At 40.3% G+C, this 21,080-nt stretch overlaps 1 protein-coding gene and 1 long non-coding RNA gene across 4 annotated transcripts; one reads left to right on the top strand and one right to left on the bottom strand.

The window, feature by feature from the left end:
* Window positions 1-417: 417 nt before the first annotated feature.
* Window positions 418-2,398, bottom strand: LOC144899861 (uncharacterized). Of its 3 annotated transcripts, none has more exons than XR_013628192.1 (3): window positions 2,254-2,398; window positions 1,882-2,178; window positions 418-1,731 (listed from the first exon to the last, which is right to left on the bottom strand). It is a non-coding gene; the product is annotated as an uncharacterized LOC144899861 (long non-coding RNA). The 3 variants fall into 3 exon arrangements; XR_013628193.1 differs by having other exon boundaries at window positions 418-727; XR_013628194.1 differs by having other exon boundaries at window positions 1,882-2,140.
* Window positions 2,399-3,875: 1,477 nt separating this feature from the next.
* septin3 (septin 3) lies at window positions 3,876-17,398 on the top strand. The gene is made up of 10 exons (XM_058085766.2): window positions 3,876-4,048; window positions 5,799-6,179; window positions 7,447-7,575; window positions 9,309-9,390; window positions 9,746-9,883; window positions 10,131-10,248; window positions 10,473-10,568; window positions 10,643-10,739; window positions 10,847-10,898; window positions 11,821-17,398. The coding sequence occupies exons 2-10, from the start codon at window positions 5,801-5,803 to the stop codon at window positions 11,948-11,950; spliced, it is 1,221 nt and encodes a 406-aa protein (XP_057941749.2). The 5' UTR covers window positions 3,876-4,048; window positions 5,799-5,800; the 3' UTR covers window positions 11,951-17,398.
* Window positions 17,399-21,080: the final 3,682 nt, after the last annotated feature.

Genomic DNA, 21,080 nt, shown 5'->3' with positions numbered 1-21,080 from the left:
ATTGGCGTATACGACACCGTATTCCAACGTATGCCAACATCCAGCAACTTTGCACAGCCATTGAAGAGAAATGAACCAACATTCCGCAGGTCACATTCAACAACATGAGGCACACTTTGCAATCTTGACATGTTCCACCTGTGGGGTGGGTGGTTTATGTTCAGTGCCACAGACTTAGTGAGATTTATGAACAATATTGGACAGGTTGCGTGGATACAAAAAGTTAAAGATAAAAGATGGGAGCAAAAATAAGTGTTGTGTTTATATTTTTGTTAAGTGTATATTATTCACTTCCTCTCTTCAACATGAAATAAGTTACCAATTTTAAATAATAAGAGAAGGACAAAGATGTGAAGTAGTAACTGTTGAGTTTTTGTTGTGTACTTTTGTAATTATTTTCTCATATACAATCACTCAGACACAGTAACACCGGATAATGTGTTTCCCTCTCCACATTTCTTTTGATAATATTCCCTTTTATGTACAGATTTTGTTGTATATTGACTCCTTTACAGGAGGATCTGAATACATGGAAAATAAACCATCATTCTTCTTTCTTTTCTTTATTCATCAGGTCTCATTCCATCTCATTTCTCCAACATAAGAAAAATGAATGTTTTTGACCGTCTGTCACCTCTAATCTCTCGGGTGTCAGCATCCTCTAAACAACCAAAAGATCGTCATCATCTTCTGTGCCCTATGTCTCCCTGCATTGGTCTTTCATCACCTGTCATGAAAAAGAAAGTGATTCACATCCCTTCATTCAGCCTTGATGAAAGAAACCATGAAAAACTGTCAACGTCTGACGGGTATGTCAGCTTATGTGAGGTTCTTGGGACATTTTGTTACATTTGTTGTTTTTTGGGGGGATTTTCAATGCATTTTGACTGTGTTAAATTACTATAGGCTGCACGGTAGACAAGTGGTTAGCACGCAGGTCACAGATCTAGGAGACTGCAGTTCAATTCCACCCTTGGCCATCTCTGTGTGGAGTTTGCATGTTCTCCTCGCGCTAGGTTAATTGGCCACTCCAAATTGTCCATAGGTATGAATGTGAGTGTGAATGGTTGTTTGTCTATATGTGCCCTGTGATTGGCTGGCCACCAGTCCAGGGTGTACCCCGCCTCTCGCCCGAAGACAGAATGAATGAATGAATGACTTTAGGTCAAATTTCCAAAGAATAGTCTTTATCGTTAGCTACACTAAAGCCTAAAGACTAAAAATGTCACATTGAAAATATTTTACAACACATTTATCTTAATATGATCTATGCAATACTTCATGTTAAATTTTCAACTTATACTACTGGCTTTCAATTTTTCATTGTTAGATTTGGCTACCAGATGTTGTTACTTTTTCCGATTCAATGCAAGCAGCACCTTTTACAGTAGTGACTTTATTCAAAGGACTTAAAATAACGTGCACATTTTTTAACTATCAATCTCAGTTTCAGCTCCAGATCTGTTAGACCTGGTTGTTCTGTCCACATCAAACCAAGTCCGCACCTTCAGAAGAACGAAGCACAACGCACTGCAAAACATCCGACTGCAAAAAAGTCCTCCATCATTCCGACTGCTGACACAAACACTTCTCCATGTGACCATCGTGACTTAAATCCAAGCCATTCTCCCTTTGCATTTATGGTCAAAACCGAGGCCAAAGCAGGTATGTTCTTCCCATCATCCAGACGGAATGCATTTCCAACTTCTCTGGAGGTGAGTTTACAGCAGCCTGTTCCAGAAGACATTAAAGCGGATACACTTGAACAAGAAGCTATATGTCTATTTAAGAGTGCAGATGTTACTGTTATCACCAAAGTAAAGCCAAATATGCAAGAACAAGGGAGCATGGGTTATGAGAAAGTGCACTCTGAGAACACACCTTGGCGGATGATTCCTGAAAACTCACTTCAGCAAACCAGGAGAGGGTGCTTGAGTGATCAAAGGAGGAAGGATCCCGCAATCCCACAAATCAAGAGACAATCCAAAGATGATGCCAGACGGACGATACCTGAATTTTCATCAAATATCCCTCAGTTGAATGCAAGTACATTGAATACTGAGCAAATATTCTGTTCTAAGGCTCGGATTAATGTTGAGGATGAAGTGAGCCAGTCTTGCCGTTTTTGGAAGAATCACAGCTGTCAATCAAGAGGCAATGATAAGAAACAGGAAGCTCCTGGGTGCAAGTACAGAGGAAATCCATATAAGACTTGTCTGGTCCAACACACTGCTGTAAAACCTGCCATCTTGCCTGCAAATGATATGATCCGAGATGACCCAGACCTTCTGGAAACGACCACAAAACTGCATGAACATCCCTTGAGCTTTGCTACTGGACCATCACAAACAACAAAGAGTCTTACAGAGGAGGACCCCTATTATTACATCACCCTGGATTACCATGATTCAGATTATGAGGGTAAGTAGAGTCCCAAAAACACATTCTGAGGCCCTAACAGAAAAGGGGGCGTGGGAATGAGACGATGACGCTTATCAGTGAGGGAACAGACACATTGGTGAGACATGTGTACAAGTGATTGGTCTCAAGAAACACATAGACACTAGAAGAGGATAGAAAAAAGCAGAGGAAGGAACCCATGAAAATGATTCAAAGCTGAAATATGCATACAAGGTATGATGCATACAGTACTCATGTAAATTATAGTATAACTGTAATTTTAGGCATTCTTTTTTTTAATCTATTGTCAAAATTTGCATCCTAATTTTAAGCATTTGAAACTCAGATTGAATCATGATTACAGTCAAAGTTATTAATTACCCTTTTGAGCCAAATATAAGACGATCATTCATTACCCCTCAGCTGGTAGACTGCTATAAAAAGGATATCAGATTTTTTTAGCTGCTCAATGGTTGTTTAATGAATCTGCTTCATTGAGAACCATTATCTTAAAATTAGCATCATACCTTCCCTGTTGTTTGGCAACTTTTTTAAATGGTGTTTGTAAGTCACAGCTACAAAGTGAGAGTGTAAGTGTGCGAAAGTGAGAGTGTGCCATTCACAAACTAACTGAGAACCTAAAAGTTGTAGTGTCTTATATTCAGGTTAATACAGCATCTGAATAAAACACTTAAAAATGGGACTCCTCAAAAGCTAGCCATAGCTTGTTTTGGAAAAGTGGAAAAGTGTGGAAAAGTTAACACTGGTGTTCGTTTCTATGATGCTATGTGAAATCAATGCGCCCAGGAATGTTCCAGTAATGCTTAAAACGACCAAAATATGGCAAAATACTAGCATGGCAATACTAGCAATACGAGTCTTATCTAATCTCTTATAACAGGCCCAATTGTCCTTGAACTGCTGTTATTTGTTTCAATCATAGCTTAATAGCTTTATAAATGTTATGTTATTTTAGATGGCCTCCTTTCATTTTTTTTTTTTTAATTTTTGTCCAAATAACTATCCATCCATTTTTCTGTGCCACTTATCCTCACTAGGGTCATGGAACACTATGTCCAAGTGGAGAATCAAACCCAGGTCTTCCCGATCTCCTGACCCACCCACCCCCAAATAATTCAATTCCACCGTGCGCCCTCAAAATTTCCATTTGTTTTAAGTATAGTTATATTTTTAATCTACTTAAGTAAAATTATTGTAACATACTGCAGTTCCATTCTGGAGTTAACAATATAATCTAAAAACCTTATAAAGCTATATGAGTGCAGAAAGTTTAGGTTAGTTGACAAATATAAAGATCTTGTTGGGATATGATTATGTTTTAATTTGTTCCAATACAAAATATAGGGATTCTTCAAAGTGTTAATAAACGCAGTTTTGACACTAAAGTCCTAATAAACTTACCTTAAAGTAGTAGCTTTCAGGCATGGTGTTGATGCGCAGGCGCACTGCATCTTCCCACGCCCTCCTTCCTCTTGTTGCCTAGGTAACGGAGGAGAAGAAAGGGAGGAGGGCTCGCAGCTAGAGAGAAGGAGAGGTACCCACAACAATCCGCTCATATCGCCACCTCCGTGTTGGATTTACATCTTTATTTTTGTGGGACCTTAGCGGCCTAAAAAGACATCTACAGGTCAGTGAAAAGCGGCTGTTAGCATTAAGCTAGCGGCGTTTGCCGCCTGTTAGCCTGCTAGCCATCTGTGAAACAATAGGGCCGACACAGATGGAAGAGAACCTCATGTTCTGCATTGAATCAGATAAAACACAAGCTCATGTCTTTTAATTATACTATCACAGAATATCCGAATGTATTTTTAAAATAAATGAGAAATAGGTCGCAGACGTAACATCATGTGGTGGTAACTTGCTTTAATTTCATTAGACTCGTGGATGGCTAAATACTAGCATTGTGTGGCAATGAATGCGTGTAGAAAATGGGTGACCTCGGTATGTTGTAAATCAAAGTGACAACCACAGCCAGGATGCCCTGCATCATGTAAAGGGGGCTGCAGTGAAAATATGGCAGCATGCAGCTCCATGTGGAAGCCTGCAGGCTGGACATCACTTGTCTTTTTTTTTTTTCGGTATTTACCATCTGTTAACACTGGTTGATTCAGCGTAGATTAGTAGTGTACTTATTCACACCTTTAGTGGTGTGCTTCTGCCTCTTTTATGGCATATTGCACTGATACTACCACAGATAAACTCGAATTGGTTACTTTTCCCATCATTTATATTACTCACAAAAAGTTAGGGATATGTACAACTGTTATGTTAGAGAACAGCATGTTGTGAATTATTTTGAACATGTTGGACATTCATTCATTCATTCGTTTTCTACCGCTGAGGGTCCGGGGGAGAGGCGGGGTACACCCTGGACTGGTCGCCAACCAATCACAGGGCACATATAGACAAACAACCATTCACACTCACATTCATACCTATGGACAATTTGGAGTGGCCAATTAACCTAGCATGTTTTTGGAATGTGGGAGGAAACCGGAGTACCCGGAGAAAACCCACGCATGCACGGGGAGAACATGCAAAATCCACACAGAGATGGCCGAGGGTGGAATTGAACCCTCGGTCTCCTAGCTGTGAGGTCTGCGCGCTAACCACTAGACCGCCTTGCAGCCCCATGTTGGACATTCGTTCATTAATTCATTTTCTACTGCTTTTCCTCACGAGGGTTGCGGAGGGTGCTGGAGCCTATCCCAGCTGTCTTTGGGCGAGAGGCAGGGTACACTCTGGACTGGTCGCCAGCCAATCACAGGGCACATATAGACAAACAACCATTCACACTCACATTCATACCTATGGACAATTTGGAGTCGCCAATTAACCTAGCATGTTTTTGGAATGTGGGAGGAAACCGGAGTACCTGGAGAAAATCCACGCATGCACGGGGAGAACATGCAAACTCCACACAGAGATGGCCGAGGGTGGAATTGAACCCTGGTCTCCTAGCTGTGAGGTCTGCGCGCTAACCACTCGACCGCCGTGCCGCCCCATTTGACATACATAACCTAGAAAACTATATTTGGAGGCAAAAACTGGTTAAAACAAAAACTCCCACAGACATACTTCATATAGAAAGTCTTCCCAGAAGAGTGGAAGCTGTTGAAGCGGCAAAGGGTCCAGGGTAGAAATACTTTTGTTCATGTAGTGGACATTATAAGGTCAACAGTGTCTTATATTTGCATCACTAGACACTAAATGTGTCAAATAATATAATAGAATAAAAGCATAAAAGTCTCTGGTAGTAGCATCCCAAGGAAGTAGGTGACTTCCTGTATCTGCTCTACTGGCCTACTTCTGACATGTGACAGTATATTTTTGTATATTGTCCTGAAATATCATTTTCATCTCACTGTCCTCTGCAGACATGTCAGATATCGTTCCTCCAGAAGTGAGACCCAAACCGGCTGTCCCCGCCAAGCCCCCCAATGTGGGCGCTCCTTCCCCGTCAAGCCCCTTCCCACCCCAGTTGCCGAGCATCGGAGGAGGGGGTATATCAGCTCCGCCTCCCAGTGCCATCCCAGTTCCCATTGGGAGTCACGGACCGAGCCATGGAGGAACTCACGGTGTGGGTCACGGAGGTGCTCACATTGGAGGACACAGTGGAGGTCATAGTCACAACACCTCCAACAGCACCAGTGGCGGGGGGTCCACTCTGCTGGGTTACATCGGTATTGACACCATCATTGAGCAGATGAGGAAGAAGACCATGAAGACTGGCTTTGACTTCAACATCATGGTAGTGGGTGAGTGTGTCAAATGGGAATACAGTCACACAAAAACTTGCACGAGAGCATTAAAACTTGGAAGATGTTAGCTCAGTGAGCATGAAAGGAAGTAACTGATGCCACCACAGAAGGTTACCACCTATGGCAAAGATATGAAATGTGATAACAAGTAGAAATACAACTTAATGCAACAAAAACAGTAATACTCTGAATATGTAGTGAGTACACTGAACCCTTTGGTGTTGTTTTATGGTAATACTGGTTGCTCATTAAGAGGTTCACCAAAAATAGGAATAACTCACTTCTTTGACCCATTCATTCATTCATTTTTTTACAAACTGAAAAACATTTCTGTTCTTATCTTTTCTTTGTGTACCAAGTACATCCAGCCCTTCCTTCTCAAGCCATAAAGCGCCAACAACGATCTGTTTGCATATTAAGATTAAGATTAAAATATGCCTTTATTCGTCCCTCAGTGGGGAAATTTGCATTGCACCGCAGCAAGAGTACAGAAATCAGTTAAGCAGTATAAAAATACACAATATGGAAAAATAAACAATATAAACAACCCAAGTATTAACAAAAATCAACAGTTTTTCCCAGAGTTATATACAATACAGTATGTAGACAATATGAAACAAGATGAGATATATGATCTTGCTCGTGAGTTAATATGAGGCATTATGGAAATACTTCACATAGAACTTAGTATATTGCATTTAGAGCCCTTAATATTGATATTAAGATATTGCACAGTGAATATAATGTGGCGTGCACATTAACCAAGCTACAGCAACATTATTTTTATTAACATTTTTGCACAGATGGAACTACGTTACTAGTGTATTACCACCGTGCTACACCACACCAGGTAACTACTAGCTGGCTAGAAACTATATGAAAATCAAGAAGAAAAGAATACCATCAAGTATGATGCAGAGATGATTCCACACCAGCGCCATCATAGGTGTTATACAACAGAGTGCTGTCATAAAGGAATGAAAGTTAGAAAAGGGAGGAGGGATATGGAAGAGTAAGGGAAGGAGAGATTCATCACGCATCCCCTGACCACACATCACTGATAATACTAGAAATTATTATATAGATACATGTTGTTTCGCTAATAGGAGGTGTGAATGTTTATATATGTTAATATATGATAATAGGTGTCCTGTGATTGGCTGGCTCAAAGTCAGCCGGGCTAGTGTCCATCTCACCTGTGTCAACTCTTGTAGTATCCCTTTCCAGCTTGTTCATCTCTGCATCTCATTTTCTCCACCGTCAGGTCACAGTGGCCTCGGGAAGTCGACTCTGGTGAACACATTGTTCAAGTCCCAGGTGAGCAGAAGGAGTGCAGGGTGGGGACGCGATGAGAAGATCCCCAAGACTGTGGAGATCAAATCGGTGTCTCATGGTGAGTACATTTAAGAAATTCAATGCTTGGGCACACACTTCATACATGAAATAACAAAAATGCATTAGCCAGCTCATGCAAGCTTGAGTGGTTTGGGTAATTGTATCCCACCTGTAGGTAGGATATTGTACATTTTATCCACAGTGCTCCATCTGCCATCACCACAGAGTTGTGTTGTGCACAGAATGCAGGTTACAGTTTCATTTCCAACAGGATTTGACATCTCAACATGTGTGAAAAATGTTTTTTCAGTTTTTATGAATTAATTTGGGGCGGCACGGCGGTCGAGTGGTTAGCGTGCAGACCTCACAGCTAGGTGGACCAGGGTTCGATTCCACACTCGGCCATCTCTGTGTGGAGTTTGCATGTTCTCCCCGTGCATGCGTGGGTTTTCTCCGGGTACTCCGGTTTCCTCCCACATTCCAAAAACATGCTAGGTTAATTGGCGACTCCAAATTGTCCATAGGTATGAATGTGAGTGTGAATGGTTGTTTGTCTATATATGCCTTGTGATTGGCTGGCGACCAGTCCAGGGTGTACCCCGCCTCTCGCCCAAAGACAGCTGGGATAGGCTCCAGCACCCCCTGCGACCCTTGTGAGGAAAAAGCGGTAGAAAATGGATGAATGAATGAATGAATTTATACAACCATATATATTTTTGTCTGATAACTGCAGGGTGTCTGGAGGGATACATTGTGGTGTGCAAACTTTTTTTTTTCCTAGTTTACTGGCAATGGTGTGCCTCCTGCAGAAAAGTGATGAGACCATCATTAAGCATCCGCCTCTGTGATTTTAGAGATGTGCGGCTTTGTTGTACATTATCATACACATTTGTGATTCAAAGCCATATCCATATTTTACACCATTTCCAGCCAGACATGATAATGTCCCATGTTCAAATACTTGCTTCTTGGCAAGAGAAGACAGACCCAATAGAGGCAGCAGATGGACAAACATAACGCTCGTACAACACAGGCTGAGTCACTGAGGAAAACCCAATAACATGGCTGTTGGATAGATTTAATTATTTTTAATTCTGTTACACCAAGGTTGATGTAAATTACTTTTGCACAATGCCATGAATACTGACAGTAATGGTTGGAGGACATGGAGACCCTCAGGATGCAACTAACATCTGCGTTTTTGACTAAAGCTTCAACATCACACGTTAGCAAGTCTTTAGAGGACGTAGTTTATTCCTGTATGGACTGGATCCCCTTCTTTTAACCCCCCAAGCAACGTTCTGATCTGGCAGTTTTGACATTTTCTCACAGGCCTACGAAAGAAACATCACACTGGTTGACCTTTTGTCATGGACTCATTTCCTCCCTGCAGATTCTCTTTTCATATAACAGAGCAGCAGGCTACATGTACAGTACAGTACAGTAGGGGCTTTCAAGGTCAGGTGTGACACTCATTTCAGAGTGGCCTTTTATTGTGGCCAGTGTAAGGTACACCTGTGCACTGATCATGTCAGATTGGCATCTTGATGTGGCAAGTGATCACTTTCAAACATTTAGACAGATTTGTGAATAATATTTGAAAGAAATGGTAATATTGTTTATCCAGAATGAATTTTTGAGGATCTTTGAGTCCATCTCATGAAAAATGGGAGCAAAAACAAAATTTTTGTGTATTATAGTATATATATTATATTGTAGTGAATATATATTTACCAGCCAACACCTAAGATTGAAATGTTATGTTTTCATTCTTGTTCTTTGTATGTACAGTTATCGAAGAGGGCGGTGTAAAGATGAAGCTGACTGTTGTTGACACTCCAGGTTTTGGAGACCAAATCAATAACGACAATTGGTGGGTGAATATCACATATCACAACATTGTTTTGTGTAGTCTTTCAGACAAGGAGGCTACTTAGTAGGGATGTTCCGATGATGATACCGATCCAGATAATCCATGAGTGAAATACATGCGGCGTCAATGTTTAAATATACTACAGCTAAATTAGGGGTCAGCAAGGTTTTTCTTTTGAAAGCTACTTTCCCAAAATAGAAATACTTATTTTTGTAACATTTATTTTCATAGCTTATTTCAAGCCAAACAAAGCCAAAAGCATCGTTCGATATCGATCTGTGCTTTTTCACACTATCTCTAGTTGATCAGCCCTATCAATCGTAGCTTAATGCAGCTTTTTTATTTGTTTCCCCAGCTGGGAGCCTATTTCCAAGTACATCAACGAGCAGTACGATAAGTTCCTTAAAGAGGAGGTTAACATTACCCGAAAGAAGCGCATCCCTGACACCAGAGTACACTGCTGCCTGTACTTCATCTCCCCCACAGGACACTCGTAAGTGCATCTTTGTCATGGCTAATGGCTAGCGTATCACATCACATCACATCAAATTGAGACATTGAGTGTGAATTCAAACAGCATATTTCCTAGCTTTATCCCCCGACTGCTTAGACTTGAGAGAGCCAATGAGACGTACGAGACATGGCAGCTTAATTAATTATCTGCTCCTCCTGCTGCCGTTCTGATTAGTACATGTGCATGGAGAGTTACAATCTCGTTTTTTTTTCCATTTGTGTGACAGACTGCGGCAGCTAGATGTGGAGTTCATGAAGCGCCTGAGTCACTCTGTCAACATCATTCCTATCATAGCCAAGGCCGACACGATGACCCCTGAGGAGAGACAGGAGTTCAAACAGCGGGTGAGTGTTGCACCATTGAAAATATTCTATCGTGTGCATATTGTTGCCCATTGAAGTATGAAAAACACACATTTTTAATGATATATGCTATGATTATACTGTAATATGTTAGTCATCTTACTGAAATATTTCAGCTGGACCCACCTTTTTCACATGGCTATTAATTTAAATAGCCATTTTTATTAACATATAACACATAATTACTCCTGCGTTTTGCAACGCAGGTGAAGAAGGAGCTGGAGATGAACGGAGTAGAGTTTTACCCTCAGAAAGAGTTTGACGAGGACATGGAGGACAAGAGTGACAATGACAAAATCAGAGTAAGTGATGCACTTTGCACCCCACGACTTCTCAGCGCTCCATTTCACGTTTGGAAAATGTCTCATGTCCACAGGAGGTCATGCCCTTTGCTGTGGTGGGCAGCGACAAAGAATATCAAGTGAATGGCAAGCGTGTTTTGGGGAGAAAGACAGCATGGGGAGTTGTAGAAGGTGAGTTGTATTTTTTTTCTGCTGACCATTTATAGCCGTTCCCACAGAGAAGCTATTATTGATGCTTTTGGAGGTGATTTGGCATTTGACTTTTTTTTTTTTTGCAGTGGAAAACATGAACCACTGTGAGTTTGCTCAATTGAGAGACTTCTTAATCAGGTAAAGCTGCTTTATTTGTTTTTTACTATGACGACATTAAAATGCTTAACTCGTGGAATATTTTTAGTGCATGAGACCCTGTCTTGATGTTCTACAGCAGGGGTGGGCAAACTATGGCCCGGGGGCCACATGTGGCACACCAAGCGTTTGAATCCGCCAGTTGCTTTCTAACTATTTCAACTTTTAACATACAAACTGGCAACATGACTTGCAAATCGGATGTCTTATTTAGTAAAAAAAAACAAAAAACAACAAAACTGTAAAATTAAATTCCATGTTTATAGTGCCCCTGAAAAAAGGGGACATGAGAACATACAGCTGATAGTATAACACTTTTACAGATAAAATTAGACAAATAATTCAAGAAAAATTCTAAGCATAAAATTGTGTCTGTGTGTGTGTTAAATATATGTTCTGCCCCCCCCTCCAGATAATTTTGTTAACTCAGTGTGCCCCATGAATCAAAATATTTGCCCACCCCTGTTCTACAGTGTACTGCATGTCCTCAAGTAGTGGCCTCCCCCTCAAAAATATGTGTCAGTTAATTGCCAAACTGCCTTCCTTTTCACCATCAGGAAAAAACGACTAGTACCACCTATTGTAATGCCTGCACTGGGGATGTCGATAGTTCAACCCTCCTTTTTTTAATGAGGGACAGGAGACATGACCTTTTGAGAACACTGTTAATTCCTCGCATTACAGTTTGGCTCATATCAGCACACCCGGCCATTGAGATATTATGAACTGGCCATATTAACACACATAACATATACCTTAAGAGGAACTGGGCAGTAGAGTTTGGCTCGTATGTCACGCTGAAATGCCCTTGGCCACTGTTTGAAAAAATATAGTACATTTGTCACAATACAACTGTAATAAAAAAAATGAGAGAAAAACAAAAGCGCTGACCTTTTTTCCTCAGGTCTCACTTACAGGACCTGAAAGAAGTGACTCATAACATTCACTATGAAACTTATCGTGCCAAGAGACTCCATGAGAACGGAGGCCTGCATCCCGTGTCCTCCAATGACACCCAGGAAAGCAACTTGTAATCAACGCCGATATGACGCAGTACATCAATCTACAGTATAGTAACATTACTGGCATGGTCGCATGCTCAGAAATCACTCCCGATATGTACATATCTGTGTCATTTACTGTTATTTTTTTATGATCCCATGCCCTGTTACGTAAGTAAGTAAATAATAAATAAGGAAATATTTTGGGTGTCCCACCCAGAGTCATGGTGCCATGATATTGAAGACTGCCAATGCCTTGTCAGTACTCATAGGTTAGTAAAGCTGTGCAACGTTATCATCATGTATCTCAGAGCTAATGTTAGTCATTACTAGGGATGCTGCTATCCATCGGCCACCCATCAGTATCAATCGATAATTAATAATCAGTCAAAACGGCAGCTTACACAGCTAAAAAGGTTGGTCAACATTTGCCCTATATGCGTCACAGGCAGACTGCGAGGCAAATAACCCCCAAAATAATTGAATTCAATAATTGCAGCTGCTAAAGTCCTCTTTAATTTTCAAGAGTGATTTATGTTGTCTTGAAACAGTTAAGCAGAATATTTTTGTCTAAATGCGGATTATATGGTTCCCTTTTTCATATTATATAGCCAATAGGGGTGCAGACAGGGATTCTGGGACACATGAGAAAAAAAATCATCATTTTAATAATTACCGGCTACCTATTTTTTGGTCAGTTCGATATTCCTATTTCACTGATGAGGATCGGTATGAGGATCAGCCCTGATTGGAGCATCCCTAGTCATTACTTTTCTGTGTATTTTCTGCACTGACATGTTTTAATCAGAACTAATTCAACAAAACTGCACTTTTTTGGAATGTTTCCCATGACATGTGTCTTTTTTCTGTGTTCTAGATGGCCACCTCGTGCTGGCCGTTTTTTCACTGACAGTGCAGGTAATGTAGGATTCACCTATTTCACCTATAAAGCCCTCTAAAAAAAAAATTTAAATCCAAAACCCGCCAAAAATGCTCCACTTACATGCTGTGACCTGGATATGAATCAAGCTATAGCAGGGGTCTCAAACTCAATTTACTGGGCCACTGGAGCTCGGGTCTGGGTGAGACTGGGCCGCATCAGGTTTTCCAAAAAAAAAAAACAACAAAAAACGCATTTATTAAAAACCAAAAAATTTAAAAAACTTCGCTTTGGTTCCAATTTTCTACAAGAAAAGCTCTGATAAAACATTCCACTGTTCTCAAATATCTTACTTTTTATTTTTCTACACAAAATAAGATGAAAAATAAATAAACAAATCAAGAATAAAGAAAATCAATCAATCAGTAATAAATAAATAAATATAATAATAATAAAATGGCAAATAATAAAAACTTAAGAAACCACATATAGTTGGTGGGTAGACAAATTATTTTTTTCAGATTAAAATTAACAAAGCATTATTAGAGCCCTGTAGACATGACAAAACACGACTATAGTCACATTTATACATTTTTTTATTTACAACATATTGCGCAACTGCGGGGTCTCGAGACACATGCTAACTCGCAAACTAGAGAGCTAGCGACCTAAACGGTAGCCTTCAAGTTATTTCCTTTAAACTTCAGTAGCCAAAAACGTACCACTTCCACACGAATAGGGAGGAAAACTATTAACAGTTATTTAACCTTTAACATGAACATTAATCAAACGTAATATTTTTTTCTGGGTACATGATACCATACAGCATCCATATCAAACTTGCGCGGGCCGCACTAACATTAAACTTTCATATCAAGGCGGGGGCCTCAAACTAGTGTCCTGCGGGCCACATTTGGCCCGCGGGCCGCGTGTTTGAGACCCCTGAGCTATAGCATTATTGTAGGAGCTAACACTAAGGAAGTACTTTTCTGGCGTAGTGACACAGTGCCTTGCTCACAGCACCCCAGGCCACTGAGACATAACGCTAGCTACTGGAGCTGCTGTATAGCTTGTGTGAAAAAGTTAATGCTAGGTTATAAATCATACCTCGCATGTCGTGTGTAGTGGAAGTTGTGGCAATGAGCTGGGCATTAGCAAAAAGTGATGTGTAAAACAACATTATGTAACGATTGCTGTCCTTAATGCGTTTGTGACAAATTCGAGAATACAATGGGAGTCAATATTTTCATAACAAAATGATTCCGCGTAGGAGATTAGGGAGGAAGAGAACATTTTGGCTATGGCAGTTCATGGAGAATTTACTGCGACGTCTGTTCCGAGGAGCGTGTGTGGGTGGCAGCAGTGGTGGAACATCACTGACACTTTTTAAATATACAATATTCTGTTTTGTCATATTTTCAAATGACAAGAATAACCTTTGCCTACAACAGTGAGTACCTTTATCCAAGTCTCGCATGGTCAACCATGCCATTTGATGACATGTGACCTACACGTCATATGCGACCTGACCGTTCTGACTTCAGTGGAGCGGATAAATAACAGATTTATATCAAGGCCTGGGTTGCATTTGAAAAAATTGGAATGTGCGACATCGCGAGGAGGACTTGCAAGATGCTCGTTTATTTTTTACCTGAGGACAATGCTGAACTTACCAGTTCAAGTCGTGTGCTGAAAGATATAGCCCTCTCATCAGTTAGCGTCCCAGTCATAGCGGACATTGTAAATAACAGTTTGTCTCACTGTTTTTATGTTCTTATTTTGTCTAAATATTTAGCACAGGGGTGTCCAAAGTGCAGACTCGTGGCCATTTGTGGCAAGTAGCACTATTGACACTACACATTGAAGCTTAAAACTGTCAAAAATAATGCTTTAACGGCCGTAACTAATTAATTTCTTTAATTAATTTAAATGTTTCAGTGTAATTAACGCATGCGCACCTGAGCAAGATCTCTGTTATGACAGCAGCACTTATAAATCATAAATTTCATTCTAACCCAAACACACACAGCAGTACAATTCCAAAACCTGTATGTATCTCCAACTCAGTTTGTTTATCCTTTCACATTGTCATTACAAGGCGAGATGCATTCAGGGACACTGCGAACATGAATTTGGTATTCTTATCACTCACTCTTAAAAGAGTTTGAGTTTGATGTGGTGCGTACGTTCGAAGTGCCGTGTGCAGAGCTCAAGGTTGCTATGACAGTTCACGAAGCAGCACATTTTGGGTGGCAGGAGGGGACATCCCAGAGGATGCACAATGTACGGTATGTGTGGCACTAAAGGGTTAATTCGGATGTACAATTTGTTACATTTAAGTATGCTGGGGAAAAAAATTACCTTAAGTTACTGTCTTTTGAACACAACCTCCATTGCTCATAACAGTTTAAAGTGTGATTCAAACGAAAGACAGCTGGTTAATTGGAATGGCAAAAAGCAATATTACGCAGTGGTTCTCAGCTGGTTTGGTTCCGGAACCCACCATCACTCTTCAATGTCAAGCGGTGACCGGAATTTGCCAAAAAATTGAAACGGAAACTTCTCAAATAAGGTAACACACACTTGCACTGGAGTTTTGAGCCGGTTGCAACAGTCCCTTTGATGTAGACATTACAGTGCAGTTGGAATTTGAGGGGTGCAAAATAACAAGGAATATTCATTCATTCATACTTTTTCTAACGCTTATCCTCACGAGGGTCATGGGGGTGCTGGAGCTTATCCAAGCTGTCTTTGGGTAAGAGGCGGCATACAACCTGGACTGGTCACCAACCAATCACAGGGCACATATAGACAAACAACCATTCACACTCACATTCATACCAATTAACATAGCATGTTTTTTTGGAATGTGGGAGGAAACCGGAGTCCCCGGAGAAAACCCTTGCATGCACGGGGAGAACATGCAAACTCCACACAGAGATGGCCAAGAGTGGAATTGACTCGGGTCTTTTAGCTGTGTGGCCTGCGTGCTAACCACTTGTCCAACAAAGAACAAGAAGTTAAAAATAAAGTCCAGTTGCTCCAATTCAACATTATTTATCATGTAGATCACCCCTCTGCCGAGGCCAATAGATCAAACTGTACAATGAAACAATATAATCAGACTGTACCTGGTAGTCTGCATTGTGGGCAGAATTTTCCCATGCTTTTGGCTTTATTCTGCATTCTCCTCCAGTAGTTATCTACCTGTGTGTCAGACGAACACAGCGTCCACACTGCATGTTCTTCCTCTCCAGCTCAAGCAATATAACATACTTTTTGTAAAATTCACCCGAAGACAGCTGGGATAGGCTCCAGCACAGCCGCGACCTTTGTGAGGATAAGCGGTAGAAAATGAAAGAATTAATGAATGAAGGTTAGGAGAAAATAAAAATATGGGAAAAAAGTCATCATACAAATGGTAACCTTCCACTGTTTCCAGGACTGTTTAATTTTCTCCACCCCCCCGCCCTCCTCTAGGTACGCTCACTCCACTGTGATTGGTCACACTCTTAAGTGCTCCTGATGACTTCTGGATATACTAGGTCTGCAGCCCATATAAGGAAGTCTAGATGACTTTGGCATCATTTAACTTGAGAATACAACTTTTTAACAACATTTATAGGTCAAAAAAGTGAAAAAAGTATAATTGGCCCCCTTTCAGAAGAAATCGAGTAAACTTAGCAAGATGCGAGTCAAGCCAAACCACTAAGTATTACATGTTATCATGAACATATAATGTTACTACATGGTTACAGCATGGATATAAAACATTGTTGGAGGTTTTTTCATGTTTTCTTTTAAGAGGGCTTTCTAGGCATAATAAGTGAAAAACTGCCAGCATGAGGCGTGTGGCCTCAAGGGAAAAACGTGTTCTTGCAGTTTTCCTTTAAAGTGGCAATGGTTTCTGAAATGATCCATTCTATATAGCTGTTTTTGAAGAAGTGTGTGTCCTATTTTAGAAGACATTACTAGTAATGCTTTTTAAAATGGACATACTCCTCTCTACCACTTGGTGGTAGCATTCTTTCAGTGTCCAATGTCTGCATCCTTTTAAGACGCGGCAGTCATTTTTAGGTCTTTCCCCCCATTTTAATAGCATTCTACAAGATTCCATATCATTGATACATATAATGTTTACTGTCATGCAGTAGTGAACAAATATGCCAAAAACGACATGCGATTTTACTGATTTTTACTGGTTCTCTTCTTTTTTGTGCGTGAGAATTGTGCATTTGTGTGATTTTCATTTAAGATGTGATGTCTGATGTCCAAGTAGAAAAGCAGTAGTTTGTGATTTTCAGTGGAAGTAGAAGCAACCGTATTACATCCGTTCTGTTTCTGCTCTGTTTACGTGTGCACGCTTGAATCCACAAAATATCGGTTACAATTTATCAGTCTTTTTTTATTTTCAATCTGTGATATTTATTTCCATGAATTTGCTACAAAGTAAAACACTGCTGTATCAAGATAGACAGAACACTCGGCCATTTCGTTTTCATTTATTTAACTAGTTTCTGTGGTACATTGAGGTATAGTTTCTTATGATCTGTATTATTTATTACCATGTATTCCTAATTTAATAAATGCACATTCCCGTACATGTTTTCTTTCTTTTCTTTTTTTGTTAGTAAGTATGAAAGCCTCACTGGATTTTAAGTATTTGTTTTAATTAAGTCCATATTTCTTGCAAAATTGTTTAGAGCTGTCACAAAATGATTAAAGCTGTGGATGATAATATACGTAATATAGAAGCGGCAGCGAGCAAGGCAGGATTGGAACTATACATTAAGTGCTTTACGCACACAATAAACCTTGCAATGCTGCCTGCACTTGGTGTTCACAACATCACTTGTTCGCAACTTGTGGCTTCCGCCGTTTTAATGTCCAAGCAGAAACTGTTAACTACATTCTACATTTGATCAACTTTACTTAAGATTTGTCAGATCAAAACACAATCACTGTAAAAACAAGTGAAACTATGAGAATCCAATCACTTCTGTCACATGTGATAGTAGAGTCTATTTCGGATTCACTACTTAGTTACTACTACTAATTACCTTGTATCAATCTCTAAGCAGCACAAGAACTAGTTCTTTTAGTGGTTAACATGAAGCTAAACTACTTCTAAAGTATATATAATCCAATCACAATGAGAACAATTAACTAACAGTCATACCAAGCTTCTCCTTTGCCGAGATAATCCATGCAGCAGTCAGGTGTAGCAGAAACAAATGTGGGTTAGACAAACATGATTATTGGACATGTGTGCTTTAAGTTGGCCACAATAAAAGGCCAAATTAGATTTTTTTTTTCTACACCTGTACTTACCATGATTTCTTCAGCTGCTAGTTTTGCGCCAGGACATATTGCGTCAAACGTCATTGTTATGAAATATGTTGTATATGTTTGTGGCCACTAGAGGTCAGGCTTGCATTGGTGACTGAGCCCCACACAAGCAAGCACTTTAGCGATGGAGGCAAGGAAAAACTCTAAGAGGAAACTTTGCACTGAACCCAGTCTCGGGTTAGTTGCTACAGCTAAAAAAGTGCTAAGAGTTCTCTGGGTCTATGGATCAACCAACATTTCTATTAATTGTACTTAAAATGTCAACATATATATAGCAATTCTGGAATAATCATATATAACCACCAAGAGGGTGCAGACCTCTGCCAAGGCAAACAAAAGTGAGGGAAAAATAGGTTGAGACTTATGTTTGTTTTCCTTGGCCTGGAGGTTACTTTATGGTTTATGGAGGGTGGATTGTTCCATTCACCGTCATGATAAAGGTATATTTTATTTACAACATGTTCGACAAAGTTACATTAAGGAACATCATGTTTGCACATACTTCAACATATCTGAAAAGGAGTAGGAAGAAGCAGAGCATAATTCATATACAATACAGTTACAATGCACTTTTTTTTAATGTGGCCAACCTAAGCCAGTGGCAGGCTGGTTGCCAGCCAATCACAGGGCACATATAGACAAACAACCATTCACACTCACATTCATACCTTTGGACAATTTGGAGTCACCAATTAACCTAATGTGCATAATTTTGGAATGTGGGAGGAAACCGGAGTAACATGCATACATAGAGATCCCCAAACGGAGATTCAAACCCAGATCTTCCCAATGTTGTGATTGTGTGGCCAACATGCATGGTATACCGGACTGTTTTGACCATTTTGGGATGTAAGCTTCAATGATGATCTACAATTGAGCCATATTAAAAAAAGGCAAGTATCAAGGAACAAAATGGAATCTACCTCACCGACTGCCAGTAGAGGGCACTAAATCAGTGCTATCTACTTCCTGGTTTATGTTAACAGAATCGCCTGTTGACCTTGAACTCCATCCATCCAGCCATTTTCTATGCTGCTTGTTCTCACTAGAGTGTATGCTGGCAGCTGACTTCGGGCGAGAGGCGGGGTACATCCTGGACTGGTGGCCAGCCAATCACAGGGCACATATAGACAAACAACCATTCACACTCACATTCATACCTATGGACAATTTGGAGTCTCCATTTAATCTAATCATTTTGGATTTGGATTGGAGGAGGGAGCTGGAGTACCCGGAGAAACATGCAAACACCACACAGAGATTTGAATCCAGACCTCCTCACTGTGTGGCCAACATGCTAACCAAAATGTAAACTCAGCAAACCGAGTCAGTCGTGGTCAATTTTTCAGGCTTCTGATTGGACAAAATGCATATGACAACCGGTGAATGTTTTTATGTAGAATTATGGTAATGAAAGGGAGAAGGGACATTTTAATGCAGGTGGAACTTATTAATGCGTAACAACAGTAATTCTGGAAGTGAAGAAGCTCACATAGGTTAGCTGTCCGCTCTCTGCACGAGCCATATAAAGACAGAAGATAATGTACTAAAAAGCCGACCAATCACAGCTTTACTGATCATGTACTGATTTTGAGAGGTAGCAATATGCTAACTGCAACTTTTGGATTTTAGCCATGGTGCGGTCAACCGGCGCACAAGCACAATAAAGTCATCTTTATGTGGCCATGCGCTCCAGCTTGGTCCCAAAAACATGCTAATTCAGCGGTTCTCAATTATTTCCTGTTGTGCCCCCACTGGGGGACAGAAATGTGTTCCGCCCTCCAATTTGAAATTAATCTATTCTGTAGACCAGGGGTCTCAAACAAGCAGCCCGCGGGCCAAATGTGGCCCGCAGGATGCTAGTTTAGGCCCCCGCCTTGATATGAAAGTTTAATGTTAGTGCGCCCCGCGCAAGTTTGATATGGATGCTGTATGGTATCATGTACTCAGAAAAAAATATTACGTTTGATTAATGTTCATGTTAAAGGTTAAATAACTGTTAATAGCTATCCTCCCTATCCATGTGGAAGTGGTAAGTTTTTGGCTATTTAAGTTTAAATAACTTGAAGGCTACCGTTTAGGTAGATAGCTGTCTAGTTTGCGAGTTAGCATGTGTCTCAAGACCCTGCAGTTGCGCAATATGTTGTAAATAAAAAGAGAATAAATGTGACTATAGTCGTGTTTTGTCATGTCTACAGGGCTCTAATAATGCTTTGTTCATTTTAATCTGAAAAAAATAATTTGTCTACCCACCAACTATATGTGGTTTCTTAAGTTTTTTATTATTTGATGTTTTATTATTATTATTATATTTATTTATTACTGATTGATTGATTTTCTTGATTTGTTTATTTATTTTTCATCTTATTTTGTGTAGAAAAATAAAAAGTAAGATATTTGAGAACAGTGGAATGTTTTGTCAGAGCTTTTATTGTAGAAAATCGGAACCAAAGCAAAGTTTATTCATTTTTCTGTATTTAATAAATGCGTTTTTTTTTTTTTTTTTGAAAACCTGATGCGGCCCAGCCTCACCCAGGCCCTAGCTCCAGTGGCCCCCAGGTAAATTGAGTTTGAGACCCCTGCTGTAGACTGAACTAGAAACTAAATCCAGTGAAATGCAACACAATGGAACAGTGACGTCAGTAAGCGTTTTCAAGAGTCAAATTGCACGCTGAGTATGATAAATTCACACATTTTGGCAGGAAGTCCTTCGTGCCTCTTACACCCCCCGCCCCCCCCAGGCACTGGGGTAATTGGAGACTCTAAATTGTCAATAGGTGTGAATGCTTGTTTATTCCTGTGTGTCCTGTGATTGGCTGCTAACAGTCCATGGTGTACACCACTTCTCACCCAAAGTCAACCGGGATAGGCTCCACCTCAGGGCACCATAACGAATCCAAGCTGTATAAAAATGGATTGGATGACATACCCCCC

This window comes from Doryrhamphus excisus, linkage group LG9, assembly GCF_037039965.1.
Source record: "Doryrhamphus excisus strain RoL-2023G ecotype Guam linkage group LG9, RoL_Dexc_Guam_v1.1, whole genome shotgun sequence".
NCBI lineage: Eukaryota > Metazoa > Chordata > Actinopteri > Syngnathiformes > Syngnathidae > Doryrhamphus > Doryrhamphus excisus.
Note: the sequence above shows the minus strand (reverse complement) of the source record. Positions and strands in the feature narration are given on the sequence as shown.

What these genes read in the sequence shown, in the direction of transcription:
- septin3 (XM_058085766.2), top strand. Translation starts at nt 5,801, where the DNA reads ATGTCAGATATCGTTCCTCCAGAAGTGAGACCCAAACCGGCTGTCCCC. An exon ending in CTTCAACATCATGGTAGTGG is followed by an intron (nt 6,180 to 7,446) that starts GTGAGTGTGTCA and finishes CTCCACCGTCAG; the next exon opens with GTCACAGTGGCCTCGGGAAG. An exon ending in TTGAGAGACTTCTTAATCAG is followed by an intron (nt 10,899 to 11,820) that starts GTAAAGCTGCTT and finishes TTTTTTCCTCAG; the next exon opens with GTCTCACTTACAGGACCTGA.